This window comes from Xiphophorus hellerii, chromosome 7 (assembly GCF_003331165.1).
Source record: "Xiphophorus hellerii strain 12219 chromosome 7, Xiphophorus_hellerii-4.1, whole genome shotgun sequence".
Taxonomy (NCBI): domain Eukaryota; kingdom Metazoa; phylum Chordata; class Actinopteri; order Cyprinodontiformes; family Poeciliidae; genus Xiphophorus; species Xiphophorus hellerii.
In genome coordinates, this window is record NC_045678.1 from 14,959,913 (window position 1) to 14,974,828 (window position 14,916).

The 14,916-nt window shown below is 38.8% G+C and overlaps 1 protein-coding gene across 2 annotated transcripts in view; it reads right to left on the reverse strand.

Moving 5' to 3' along the window:
• Positions 1–14,916, reverse strand: part of igsf3 (immunoglobulin superfamily, member 3) — a 110,035-nt gene that overhangs the window by 19,671 nt on the left and 75,448 nt on the right. For both annotated transcript variants that reach the window (XM_032567659.1, XM_032567658.1), the window contains exons 5-6: positions 11,249–11,656; positions 7,030–7,449 (exon numbers count right to left, since the gene is read on the reverse strand). In XM_032567659.1, the coding sequence (XP_032423550.1) occupies positions 7,030–7,449; positions 11,249–11,656 (828 nt within the window). The remainder of the gene's footprint in view (positions 1–7,029; positions 7,450–11,248; positions 11,657–14,916) is intronic.

The window sequence follows — 14,916 nt, forward strand, 5'->3', positions numbered from 1 at the left end:
GTGTTTCTGTGCATTTCTGGGTATCCTTCGGAGTGCTGGCTAATATTTAATCATCTTCCATCATGCTGGATAATTACACTTCTGCTTTAGGAGGTAATCCCACCGTGCGTTTGCACATTCTTGCAGGAAGATGAGGCTTGTACACTCCGGTGTGTAATAGTTTTCTGTAGCTAGCCTTTGGTGGATAATTCAAATGTCCAATTGCTGCATTAGGTTAACTTTACAATAACTGCAAAATTATTATTCAGTGCCTAGCAAATGTAGTTATATCCTTTCAACTTTTTGCTATATCTTACAATTTCAAGCTTCAGTGTATCTTATTGGGAATTTATGCAACAGACAAAAAGTGGTGCATAATTTTCAAGTGAAAGTACAAAGATATATGGTTTGGCTCATGTTCGTATGCAGCAATACTAAGTGAATAATTTTTTGCAACATAACACAAGTTCAGTAAGTTTAGGCTGCAGGCAGGCTGGCCATTGCCTGTCTGTGCTATTATGATGATTCAAATCTCACATACAGCAAAGTCTGGGCTTTCTCCCATTTACTTGGGTTGCCTCTGGTAGGAACGACCACCTGGCCAATTAGTGATCAGAAGGAGAAGTTGTGAACAATGACATTGATTTTCTGCACTGTTTTAGAATTGTAGTCTCTGCTGCCATTTAGCAATAGCATCAGAGGAAGTGAATGAAGTGGTTCAGTCCATGTTGGCCACGCTTCCAAATATTAAATTAACATTAACAGCAATCTTTATTAGAGCATGGTTGCATACATCGCAGCCAATTTCTGGTAAGCTTCATAGCACTGAATTGGCACCTTACATACTGGTGATTTCTGAAGGCAATTAGCGGCATGCCGGCTTTAGCCAGTTTGGTGCCCTCTACATTATTATGAATTCACCAGTCTCCACCCACCACAAATGTTAAAGGACACCAGAGTAAGAATCAGATTTACAAGCCAGATTTGCCACATAAACAAGAAATCTGACTTTAGTTCAGATTTCTTGTGGTAAATGTATAGGCATTTTTAACATAAATATATAAATAAACACATATACCTGTTCCTTCCACAAACTTTATAAACATACCTCATATAGTCTTAGTCAATCACAGAAATCCCAATAAAGTGTACCGAAATGTGTGGTGGTTTGGTGAGAAAATGTTCAAAAAAGTTCAAGGGGTATGAAAACTTCTGGAAAATATTGCAAATGCAGACACAGCGGCGAGCTCCTCTTATATGACCCTTGGGACTTGGACGCAGGCAGCGTGCTGCTAAACCAATCTGGAACAGGAGGAAGCTCTGGGAGGCACAGTTTGAAGAAAATATTACGCTGACCAGCTGACTTCTTCTGTGTGAGTTTGGTCCAGCTTTTATCTACATCCAACACGTCTCTCCCGCTAATTTAAGAACCGCAGATCTTTGGATCAGGGTTTCGGTTTTTAATGCTTGTTTTCTTCCTTTGCTTTTGAAGTCCCATAATAATTTAATGAGGATGGTCATTATGCGATTTGAATCTGTATAATATTAGGTGTATGCAACTTTCTCTTGAATGTTGGGTGGTAGTCTACAGTATGTGTTGAACCAGCATAAAGCTGAGAGAAGCAGTTTGATTCTGGGTGTCGGGGGTCAAAGAAGCATGTGCACAGCAAGCGCATTGCTCTCTGAGGCACATCCACAGGGCCACTTGCTTTTGTACAATAAACTGAACATGCACAGTAATATGTATTTGCATTAACAAATTGCATTACCATTTTTAAACTCCCTTTGTTAGTATCTGGTTGCTTTTCCCTAATTATGTTCTCTTTCTTTTATCCCATAATTCTGAGAACAAGACAACATTTTAATGGCTTCATTGAGCCAGTACTGGTTTACCTTTCATAAAAAAGTACAGATAAAAGGGGAGACACATGAGGCAAAGTGATTGATAGAGCTGCAACCATATTAATGTAAATATGGCTGTACTAGAATCGTGATCTAGTACTAAAAAATCTAAGTAAATCTTTCCTTTTATTTAAGAAACAGTTTCAGTGGAGAATACCTTCCACATTAAGGAAAAAGTAGTTTTATATTATCATCTGTGCTGCCTATACGTTTGCTAACAAGAAATAACTTTTAAAATAGATTTTATTCAGTGACATTACACAGTTTCTCTAAGCCATCCAAAGTCGTGGTCCTTTCTTATTCGACTTGTAACTTCAGTTCATCTCACAAGTTTCTGATGAGATTTAGGCCTGTGGAGTGCAATGGAAATGGAAGAGTTTTAAATCCAATGAAACATTTCTGAATTGATTTTTCCATTTTAAAATTTTCCTGTAAAATTCACCTTATTTTTTAAAAGTCTCCTGGTATTTCTAAAAAATGTAAGGACCCCAAGTACTCACACAAGGTTTCCTATGGCCTTAGAAATGGAAACAGATTAACAGTGGGATAAATCGACTGGAATGTTGCTGAAATACTCAATCTGAGTCTTATCTAATCAATGTACATGACTCCAGTTAGTCCAAGTAAAGTTCAGAAAGCTTTGCATGTTTACATTCTTGATGGAAGGACAGAAAGGGCTTTTTTTCCCTAAAATCCTTTCAAAACATCAAGCATTTGAAAGAGTCTAATGTTTGATATGAAGACTTTGTTACTTCATGAAGCTACGCTTTGCTGTAGTTCTCTAACAGTAAGCTGTGTAGATATAGCTTTTAACATCAAAATCACTATGAGTGGTGACAAGATGGATCTTCATCCAACCAAGTGGCATATTGTTAAAAGCACTAGCTCTATATGTCATGTCATGTTTATTCCCCAGGGAAACTAAAAGTCATGCCAAACACTCAGACAAACATCAAAAAGTTGATAACTTCAGAAAGGACTTGGATATGGTTATTTTACAGAGATTTTTATTGGTGCCAATGATTAATTTGTATGTGAATAATTACATCCAAAATAAGGTTGGATTTTTCTTGAAATTTTGCTGCAGTGTGTTGTGAAAACTGGCAAAATTAGGTGAGATGATTCCAGGCTAATGCAGACAACAGATCAAGGAGGCCTGAGAAAAATAAGTGAATCTTGTATTTTGATGTATTGATGATTATAAAACAAATTAAAAGAAGGATTTGTTTTAAAGTTTCTTGAACATCTTTACCCGAGGTAATAAATAATTGCATTCAGCACTTGGACTGCCTACATTTTGAGAAATGAATCACTGATATAATTGAAGGCTGAACAACAGAGGAGGATGGCACGGCAAGAACTGAACACGGCCTTGGTAAGTGTCAAGATAAAAGAATTACTCACTCACTCCTTGCTTGATGAGAAAGTGGCCTTACACACAGAATGATTGCGCTGTTGAGGTAAATGATTGGATTTCTCCTGGCAACTGATCACATCGCCACAGAAACTGATGGCATTACCAAGGTAACAGATCACTTTGTCAAGGAGACAGACTGCTTCCTAAAGGAAGGACGAAAGTCTGCCTGTGCGAGGAAATGTGTGTTTTCTTTAGATTTTTCTACTTAAGATTAAACAAAGTAAGCTGTGTCGGTTTAAGGAACGTAAATGAGCATTAAGGATGATTGCTCCTGAAGAGCTCAGAGGAGGAAGTCTGGTTTGGGTCAATGGTTAAGGTCAGCTGTTCATGAGTAGTACTGTAGCTGTGGCTCTGTGGGAGTCTATTTACATCCGTTTGTATTTGTGTGTAGGGGTGTACATTGATGGGAAAAGTGTGAAGTTACTTGTCTGCAGGTTTTTATGCGAGGCATTGCTTACTTTAAATGTTAAAAATAAGTAGAGTTCCTCATATTCAGGCTATCTGCAAAAATATTCTCCCCTTCGTTATGACAGAAAATTAATTGGATAAACCAGCAAAGCTTCAATCAAGTTTTCTGGGAAAAATGCTAAAACAAGAACAACTATCTGGTTGATCCCTTCCACAGAGATCAAGACTAATTGATTACTATGGTCTGCCTCTGAATGCTGAACATAATCTTATACATACTCACTTAAATGATAAGAAAATCCCCACACCAAGATAGCGCCACCATGTTTCACTTTAATCATGGTGTTTTCGGTGTGGTATGCATTGTTGGTTTTAACTGTTCATAGATTTTTTTAAATAGGCCAAAAAGGTTTCATCTGAGCAGAAAACCTGTCCCCTACATCGCACATGTACATTTTTCTGGCTTTCTTTCAGCAATGAGCTTCCGCTTGCCTCTCTTCCATAAGAGCCAGATCCGTAGAGTATGTAACAAACACTTTTCTGGTGAAAGAGTCTCCAATAGTTCCTCCACAGTCACCTTTGGCCTCCTTGGTTGCTTTTCTGATTAATTATCTCCTTGCCTGACCTGTCAGTTTAGCTTGACAACCTTGACATGATAGGTTTTGCAGTTATATTGTGTTTTAATATTAAAAGTAAAATGGACTTAAGAGAGCACTGTGAAAGTGTTCATATCATTTGAAATTTATATTTTACCCAACTTTACTTTAAACCACCTCTAAACCATTAACCCCGACTTGTTTGTTCGTTGGTCCACATGCTGAAAAGCTCTGGGTAAGACTGTTCTCGGTGAATGGCAAATATTACAAGTACTGTACAGTTTCTTTAGCTGTGCCTTTATATTCCAATCCATTTACATCTGCTTGAATTTGTGTGCACAGCCCAATCAATAGCAACATAGATGGGAATCCTACCTTTGTGTTACACGTGACCAGATGGCCTCTAGTTCACTTCAAAAGTGGAATTGATCTTTGAGGCCTGCTTCTGAAAGCTGTGCAGCATCTTATACATCAACGCCTAAACATAGAATGCCTGCCTGTGTGCATCGTTCTTTGCTACAAATAGAACACAGTGGGAAAACTGCTACATGATTGGGGGATGAAAACCTACATCTCATGCCTTCCACATAAATTACTGACATACTTCACACTAAATCCAACACGTTTAACCCCTACTATAACTGCAGGGGAGACTATTATATACTGCTCTGATTTAAAAGCTTAAGATTTGTGGATATATTTTTATTAATAGAATGACTTTTTGCCCGAGGCACATACACCTGAATAAGTGAAATATCACACTGCTGAAGCACAACAGGCTCTGCCAAATTGGGCAAATGTGAGTTCTGCTGCATGTTTTTGTGTTGTGTTCCTACTCTAATTAGGCTCTGTCTGTAGGCGTGGGTGTGCATGCGTGCGTGTGTGTGTAAAACACAAAGGGCCAATGAGGGTGGCTTAGACGGTTTAATGTCTCCATGGAGGAAAAAGGTTCAAGGACAGATCGCTCCCTCTCTCTTCATCACTCTTCCTAATTCTCTCTGTCTCTGTCGTTTGCTTCTGTCTTGCCCACTACTTTCGCTCAGTTTTCTCTTCCTGTGGGATATTTAGCAATCTATTCGCTGCACTCCATTAGAAGACTCCACCCTGCTCTATACACACAGGCAGACATCCAGAGACACTACAATTAGTTGCTAAACCAGAGACTAAGCGCAATTAGAGCCAGCAGAAATCCTCTGAGCTCTGGTAGATTCATCCTGTGTGTGCATGTGAAAGTCTGTGCATGTCAGTCTGTGGTTCCTGTGTAACCTACCCTAACATTTATTGGTGAAGACCACTAAGATAAGCAGTTTACCAATAATATGTTGATAACCAACAATTAAATAAGACTACCAGTTGCTGCTGCTGCTGCTGGTGGTATTCCTTTAGATCAAAAGACAAGTAAAATGTTCAGCTCAAAGCACTGAAACTGAATTGGTCTCAGTGCTGTTATTTAATGCTTTAAATAACATTGACAGTGATGCATCTAAGACTTCTGTATTGGATGTCAGGTCTGCATTTCTTACAGTTGATCATAAATATTGACAGACTGACTGGAAAAGTGGGTAGGACATTCTGGTCCTCTGATAAATGCACTTGGTGGATTTGGACAATTTAGAGCAATTCTTAATCTGAACAAACAATTTTTCTGTGGGGTTCCTCAAGGTTCCACTCATGGATTACTGTGTCCCCTGTGCTCAAGTCAGATTATGGACTGCTATTACAGTAGTAGTCCATAATCTGACTTGAACTGTATGCAGTCTCTTAGTGACAGCATACTCTATGTATGCTACCACACAGAGATCACAGTTGATTTAGCCACTGTGTTTGTGTTCATAAAAGCCTGCAACTTAATGCAGAAATGTCTAAATTCATTTTTTTTTAACTAAAATAACTCATTTTTAAAGAGCAGGATCTTGCTAGAATCAATGAGGTTAAAGAACACGGAGCATCCACAATTTATCCAAAAAGCACCTAAAGAGACCTAATTAACACCAGAGAAATCAATCATATCACAGCAGACTCAATAAACCGGTCCCCTGTGAGAAAAAGGATACAGACACAGCTCAATGGATTGGAATATGTGTTGTGAAAAGGCTAGTTTGTTTTGATTACAAGTACATTATGAAAGTAGATTTGAACATACCTGTTATTAACCTCGCATCTTTGTTTTACAATTTTTTTTTTTTCATTATTGTAATATTAAGATGTAATATTCTAATCTCCTAGAAATGTGTTCTCATTACAAAAGAAAAAAACCTCATCACAATTAACAGAAATAAAGACTTTAAAACATCAGTCTCTCAAAACATTAACGAATCTATGTGTTTCACCAAACACATTTAAGTGTTGCTTGTCGAGTACAAACCATAAATACCTAATCAGTTAGATCATCAGAGATGTGTTTTGTGTTCAGAGGACCAGAACTAAACAAGTGAAAGTCTTATTTCTTTCCTGTGCATCTTACTTCTGTTATAACTCCCTGAATACATGAGATATGTTCAAATTTATATTGTTTCAGCTATTTGTTTTAAATTTGTGCTTCTTTACTTTCATATGATGCTTATTTTTTTTTTGTTTTATGTTTAGTTGTTACATTTGTTCCTTCATTTTACTGTAAAGAAACTACCATGTGTAAATTTGGTGTGGCAAATAAACTTGCCTTGCTTTTATTACTGTTTGAGTAGCAGTTCTGTTCATTCTGCTAGACAAAGGGAAATAAAGCCTTACCTGGCTGAAGGACATTGATGCCCAGAAGGTTGGAGGTGCGGTTAGCCACTCTGCTCCAGCTGTTGTCATAGTTCTTCCTCCACAGGATGGCAGTACACTGATACTTGCCAGCCTCGCGGCGCCCTGCGCGGGTCACAGACAATCGGAAGTTGGTGTTGGAGTGTGAGCGGTCCACAGTGGTGCGAGTGCCCAAACCAAGCAGTTGTTCTCCCCACTGCAGGGTGCCTTCGCGAGTGAACGTCACCAGGTCCTTGAACTCTCCCTGATCGTCATCTTGAGCACCAGTTGGCATGAAACGCCAGGTGACCGATGTGGGGACCCTGGGGTTGTGGCGAGGCTTGACCAGACACAGGAGGTCAAAGGAATCTCCAAAGGAGATCGATGGCGTCCGCGATGAGGCCGACACCATAAATGAAGACTCTGGGTGATGGGAGAAGAAGGGCACAGGAGGTTAAGATCACACATAGTCAAATGGCTTCTCTATTAGATTTATTGGTTCTGCTGAGTGGCTCTAATAGAGCCACGCTGACTTGTGCATGTAATTAAGTCTAGTCTCTACTGATGCAGGGGGTACAATCTCCTGCTGGAAGCAAGGATGCTAAAAGGCATAAGCCCCATACTGGAGGAACACAGACAGTATTGACGGAAAGGACATTGACTTATACTTAAAGAAGCTTTAAATCTTCACAAGTACTTCCCTATATTTTCATAGCCAAAGATTCTAGAGGCCTATATACAGTATAAGTGGCTTTTGTACTTGTTTCTTAGTGTGCTTGAAAATGAATGGTAATGTAACAGAAGAAACCCGAGGGAGAGATTTCCTCTAAGCACCAATGTTCGATGTACACGCAGCTCCTGCCAAGTCTAAACTGTCCTCATTAGGCAAAAACATTTGCCTGACTCGATAAAGCCAAAACATACCTTTGTTGGAGGCCAAGGTAGAGAGAAAATAAATCAAAAGATAAGACACAATAATGATAATAACACTGCTCTTCTCTCACTATTTTTGAGTATGTTGATGGTTGCTCATTAGGACAAAGTAGATATATGGATGAGAAAAAAAATGGGGGTGGAGCCAACTTTGGTCCTGTCAATGTACTTCCTTGAGACTTTGCAGATTCCTCCATTATGTTCTTGTCAACAGCCCTGTTGTTTCCTTTAGTGTGTCCTCACCCTGTGTCGTCCTCTGACAGCCATCCTCCTTGGTGCCCTTCAGGGCGTCTAATCAATGGCTCTCTGTCCAAACTTGGCTGCTGCTGTTGGGACGACCGCCTGAGGCTATAATTCCCTAACAGACAATAAGTCTCTGCTCTCGCTCTATCTCTCATCTCCTGACAAAACTGCTCCCATCCATCTGTCCATCCCTCCACTTCTTCTATAAATCACTGTTGTGTGGAATATTGTATCTATGAGCACATATAATACAATAGGACATACCACTAGGTTGCCTGTTCACATAGGTCTTTCTTCTGTTCAGGGCACCTGAATTTTTCCACATTTTGTCAAAATGCAGGCGCAAATTTTGATACATTTGACTAGGATTTAAAATAAAAATCCTAATAAAATCTGCCATTGGTGGTAGACCAAGCACTGTGGTTGATCTTCCACATCGGTCTAATGTGGTAGAACAACACAAAGCAACACAACATGTTAACAAGTTGGCATTTAGCCTACTGAGTCGAAACTTTGTAAAACCAAATTTTTCACTGCAAGTCTATGGTAGTATATCTCTAACATTTTTGCATATTCCTGTTAGCAAAATAGTTCAAGCTCAGTCAAACTGAATGGAACATGGATTTTCAAGCTGTGCTGCAGTTCCTTTTGGATCTAGGTCTGAATTTTGAGTGATTCATTTAGATAAATGAGCTAAGCTATTCTGTTGTAGCTGGGACTGTGTGTTTTTTGTCGTGCTGGAAGGGGAACCGTCTTACCAGTTTTTCTCCAGCTTCTTAAAGATTTTCCTCAATGTTTCCCCTGTACGTAGCTCAATCCACCCTTCCATCAGCTCTTACCAGCATCCCAGTCCTCATTATAAAAATGTGCTCCATGCAATGATGCTAACACTAACCTTTTTCAGCATTGGGATGGCCGTATCTGACCAAAACAACTTCTTTTATGTATTTTTTTTGTGATAGACTGCACACATGACATATTTTCAACAATGTACACAACTACTAATTGTCCTCTGAGCAAAAAGCTCTCCAGCTCTTCCAAGGTCATAAAGGGCCTCTGGGCTGTTTCTTTGATTAATGTTCTCTTGGCTGTCAGTTCTGATGGACAAGCAGGCCTTGAAAGTTTTGCAGTTGCACCTCACTATACATTTGACTGCTCATGGTTGTCAGTTTAATTGAATTTTGATTTGGGGAACCAAATTGAAAGAAAATGCAAACACACTGTATACTTTTCAGATTTATATTTCTAAAAAAAATGCCGAAAACAATATTTCACTTCTTTTTCTCTCTTTCCAATCATCTACTGTATTGGTCTATAGGTTAAAATCCCATTAACATAGATTGGGAATTAAACAGGCAACCAGACAAATCCCCTTTAAGCAAGTCAGCTGAGGTAAAAAAGAAAACTTTACGGAAAGCCTCCAGAGGACATCCCTCTATTCACCACTAGCAATCAGATGGAGACCATTAATGAAGGTGCAGCAGCCATATATAAAATATGAAGATATACAGCCTTTAAGACTGGTTCACTCTGAGGACATGGTTAACATTGAGCCCAATCTGTGCTTAGACAGAAAACTTGGAGCAGAAGTTTTTTCCCCTCCTTTTAGTTAAAAAAAGAACAGGGACTAAAAAAATCACGCCAACAGTTGTACAAGAGCAGAACGCTGGAAGAAAAATCAGACTTCTATTTGCATGGGAGGATTAGGTTCAATAAAGCTGCAGCTGGAGGGGTAAAGTGAGAAAAATGAGGGCCAAAGTAAAAAACACATTGACCGTCACGCAACGGTGCATATTCAGAAAATCCTTTGATCAACAAGCATGGAGGACAAGAAGAGGAGGCGACGTTGAGGAGTCTAACCCAAGAACGATGAGCAGCTTTGGACTTCTCCCACATTTGCATAATGTGTCTCTTGTTCCTCAGACTAATGTTGTTCTTGTTGCTCCAACTTGACAAATGGCCACTTAAAAACTGACATCTACTCTCTGCAGCGCCGCTCTGTGCTGCTGCAGGGAGCTAATCCCTCGATCGTGCGAGTGTGGGAGCGCCTGGTGCTGTGGCCTGCCAGCTCCAAACTGCTCCGCTCCAGTGGCTTCCTCTGCCTGAACTGTGAATGTTAAGCTTAACTCAGCGGTGACAGAGGAAACTCGCAGACTGTGAAACATATTGCTTCCGCATTTCCATTCTAATTATTCTAACTAATCCATATGTGTGTGTGTGTGCGTGCGTGTGTTGGCGTGTATAGGTTTATCCCTGGCATCATGGGAAGAGCACTGCTCTTGACACGAGGCAGGTAGTGTTAAGATTGTGTGTCTCTCATAATTGCTCCTTCCCCTAAATGGTGCACGAATAAACCATGGGATGTTCAAATGTGAGGACTGCATGTGTTTTCTGAGCCATTCACCAAATCACAAACTACATGGCTCAGTGTGATTTGGTGTTGAAGTAGCATTCGTTGTGCTAGTCAGACTGTTTACATGCCTTACTGACTTCAAGACATTTTAAAAAAGCAGACTATATTTGAACTACATAAACAATGAATCCCAGTTAACCCCTTAACCCCCATTCCTGCAGCTGCACTTAGACTCAATTGGAAGGGAAACAAAGTATATAACATATTAAAGGCAATATTTTCCCATGTAAAATTTTGATGCCACGTTTACTACTGCAATGTGTCTCACTGTTAATAGGTAAAAGTCATGCATTATATAGATTCATTGGATAAACATGAACATATTTCAAGTTTTAATTTATGTTATTCACGGTTACTAATGCTGATATCAAATAAGAATTCAAAATTGTTACCCTATATATGTGCATTTATTGAATAGGACTAACAAATTGAAAACTGGCAGCCTAATAAAAAGCAGCATACACTGATTATTGGTATTTTTCATTAATAATTCCATCAACGGGAGCAGCATGGCTTGGAGTTTCACTTTTTGAAATGAATTACAGAAATAAATGTAACTTTTCCAATAATATTCAAGTTTCCAAGTGCACAACATTTGGGGTCGAGAATCCAGGCTTATATGGTATAACTTACCAACAGTCTTTACTGTGACTGTTTTGGTGGCTGATTGCTCGCCAAGCTTCTCCCAGTTTGGGTCTGTTTCGGTGCCGATGTTAATCCACTGGGTAGCTGAGCAGCGGTACTGACCCTCATCTCCAGGTAAAGCATTGTAGAGGGATAATGAGAAAATGTCAGCACGCACCCTCTCAACACGAATTTCCCCATAACCGGAGCGCTCTCTGTAGCTGGGTCCATGAGTAACAGTACCGTCCCGATCCACAGAGGCTACTTCCTGGATCGGTCCGGCTGATTGCCTGCCTGTCCACTGCCATACGACAGTCAGCGGGGCAATAGCAGAGCTGACTGAGCACATCAACTGGATCGGGTCTCCTTCGAGGACCTCAGAGGAGTTAGCAGATAGCGACACTGTGGTGTTGTTCTCTGTATGGGAAGAAATAAAGAAAACACACAGACAAAAGATTGAAGATGAGAATCAGTGTGTTTCAGTATATGCACATATTGAAATGTTGCAAATTTACTAAAAATCATAATAAGTACAACAAATTTTCAGAAGCCTCTTTGTTCACATGTGCACCCATAGTTTTATGCTCCAACAGGCTTACATTTTTGCTTGTCAGTTCAAGTTTACTACAGAGATAGTAAAAACTCACTGTAAGCTCCAAGTTTCGACAAAATCAAGAGAAATCTTTAAGCTTTAGCAACACCCGATTGTATCGGGGAGAACTAGAACATAATTAGGCTTTCTGAATGAATAAGGAATTAGATGTTTTCAATTGAAGTTAGCAAAAGATGACGGAGTAGCTTAATAGACAAAAAGGCACAATGCATAATAAATGTATTATTTGCAAAAATATCAGTCATGCCTCACTGGAAGAGAATTATTTCTGCATTCTATGACACCGTACCCTCTTTCGTGGTAAAACCCTCACTAGATCACCGCCGACAGTATTTTTGTCACGAAGCCTGAGTGTCACAAGCCGCTCTGATCTTTTTGAATGCAATGCTATTTACACTGGCTGATACTTTCACATAACTAAATAAATATGGGTATATTTATTATAAATGTATCCATTATACCTTACTTAAATGCAATGCAATCTTGTCTATGCAAGTCTTTCTTTGCAGGCAGTTTGAGAATTAAACTCCTATATTAATTTTTGGCTTGAATCACGACGAATTTACTCTCCTCTGTCATTCAGTCAGTGTAACTCAATCAATTACATCGAGTTACATTCTGTACAATCTATTTAAAACATACAACATTTGACTCTCAGTGGTGATTGCTATTTATGTGTGAATTGTTCATAGATTTCTGAATGTATAATGTGCTTTTAAAACTGTAAAATTCCTGTGTGTTTAGACTTCAAGACCTGAGCTCCACATGACAACGAGAACAAACTATTTGCTTTGTACGGGAAATAACAACAACAATCTCTAATGTAGATTTGTTAACAAAGTGCATTAAACCTTAAAAAAGGGGGTTTGTGTGCAGCAGAGGAAGTGATGGCAAACTTGTGTTCGTGTCTACTTCAAAGTGTCTCAGGGTGGCAGAGAGGCAGGTGTGAGGTGAAAATGGGAAACTGCCAAAAGCGGAAAATCATTTTGTCGCTGGTAATTTTATTGTGTCTGACTTCCAAAATGAATTATTCAGAGGGAAATGCTGCAATGCCTAAAATAAAACTGGCAGCTTTATTTCACTCTCTTCTAGGGTGAAAATTTAAAAAATTAAATTTTATTTTCTTTTATTGATAGATATACAGTACAGACCAAAAGTTTGGACACACCTTTTAATTCAATGAGTTTCCTTTATTTTCATGACTATTGACATTGTAGAGTCACACTGAAGGAATCAAAACTATGAATAACACATGTGGAAATATGCACTAAACAAAAAAAGTGTAAAACAACTGAAAATACCCCTTATATTCTAGTTTCTTCAAAGTAGCAACCTTTTGCTGTGATTACTGCTTTGCACACACTCTGCATTTTCTTGATGAGCTTCAAGAGGTAGTCACCTGAAATGGTTTTCACTTCATAGGTGTGCCCTGTCAGGTTAATAAATGGGATTTCTTGCCTTATAAATAGTCATGAAAATAAAGAAAACCCATTGAATTAGAAGGTGTGTCCAAACATTTGGTCTGTACTGTATATACAGAATTTATGATGGATTAATATAAAATGAATTAGTAGCAATTTAAGTAGTAGCAACATTACTTAAAACACAGTGCCAATGAAAGTTGAGTCTTTCATCGATCCCTATTATGATGCTGCTGCAGCCATGCTTCATTGAGATACAGCTTTGGGTTAAGCTGACAGAAGCAGATGCCCTTTACTGAACAGTAGCGTTAGTCTGCTTCGGGCCAGGGAACAAATATGAGTTGATGGTTGTACTTTTCTTCAATCTTTTTGCCGACCAATGGGCGTGACAACGCCTTAAATCTTTTAAAGTGCCTACAACTTTTTTGAATGGATCCTGGTCTGTGAGCTACAAGGCTTTTTTCATCCACATTTTTCCACAGAATACATTTTGACCTGTCACACTTCAGAGAGCACAGTTAGCGGTAACAATGCTGCAGATTTTACAATGTTTCTGCTAGCCCCAAAGTCTTTATTAATGGAATTGTAGTCAATTTTCTGTTACCTGGACAGTGTTTTCCATGAAAAATAAAAAAAAAAGCATTCCTTGAAATAGATCTGTTTTTAAACCTTATATAAACATGTGTTGTTCATGATTCAATTTCCAAGTATCAGGACTTGATTAAGGCTTTCTAAAATAATTGGCAGTTGAGTCAGTAAGTCCCAATTCAGATGATGGACGTATTGTTTATATTTTTCTTTGTCAGCTGTCCCCACAATAGGCAATGTACCGCAATTTGTACAACCAATTTCATACTTGAAAGCAAAAGGTTGTGCATATTATCTTGCGCAAATAAAGAATTTGTGTTATATGGAATATTCTAACTCCTATTGCAGCTGTCTATGTAAGGAAGACCTGCACAAAAAGCACTTAAAATGCTGTTTATCAAATATGACATATAAAGCAAAGTTTTAAATTCGAGATGCAAAAGAACAACTTGTAAGTTTTGGCAGCACATTTATGAAACCGCAGTGGATTATCAATATCAATAAGTCATACCAAAGCAGTCAATAAACATGCTACCATAAGTCTGGCATCTTAAACTGTTCTCAAGGAAAACATTGTGAGCTGAAGTGAAGGGGTATTTTTGTAAGTGTTAAGTCAGTTATATGTATAAAAGCAAAAATGTGCCTTGCAAGCTCCTATTGGAAAAAAATATCGTCTCTAGTTCACCTGTCAGAATAGTGGCCTGGTGTCTTTAGCTTTAGGTATTTTGAATTTTCTAAGGTGACCCACACTCCACATTTGCTTTTGTTAATATGCTATTTTTGAGGTGGTAGGAAAATGGTCTGCATATATACTTTGCCATCCTGTTCCGTGTTGGAACCACATTGTTAACCACGAAGACAAGTCAAGCTCACAGTGAACACAAACGACAGCACTAATAAAATTTTTCAGTTACAAAAACAGAAAAAAAAAACCCATAAGAGTACCTGAGGCCATCGTCAATAAAAAGAACCACATTTTTTCTTAAATGGACAACAAATGTATGTAAAAGTGTGGCTCATGTCCATTATAATCCTTGTAAGCGAATATGGGAGCA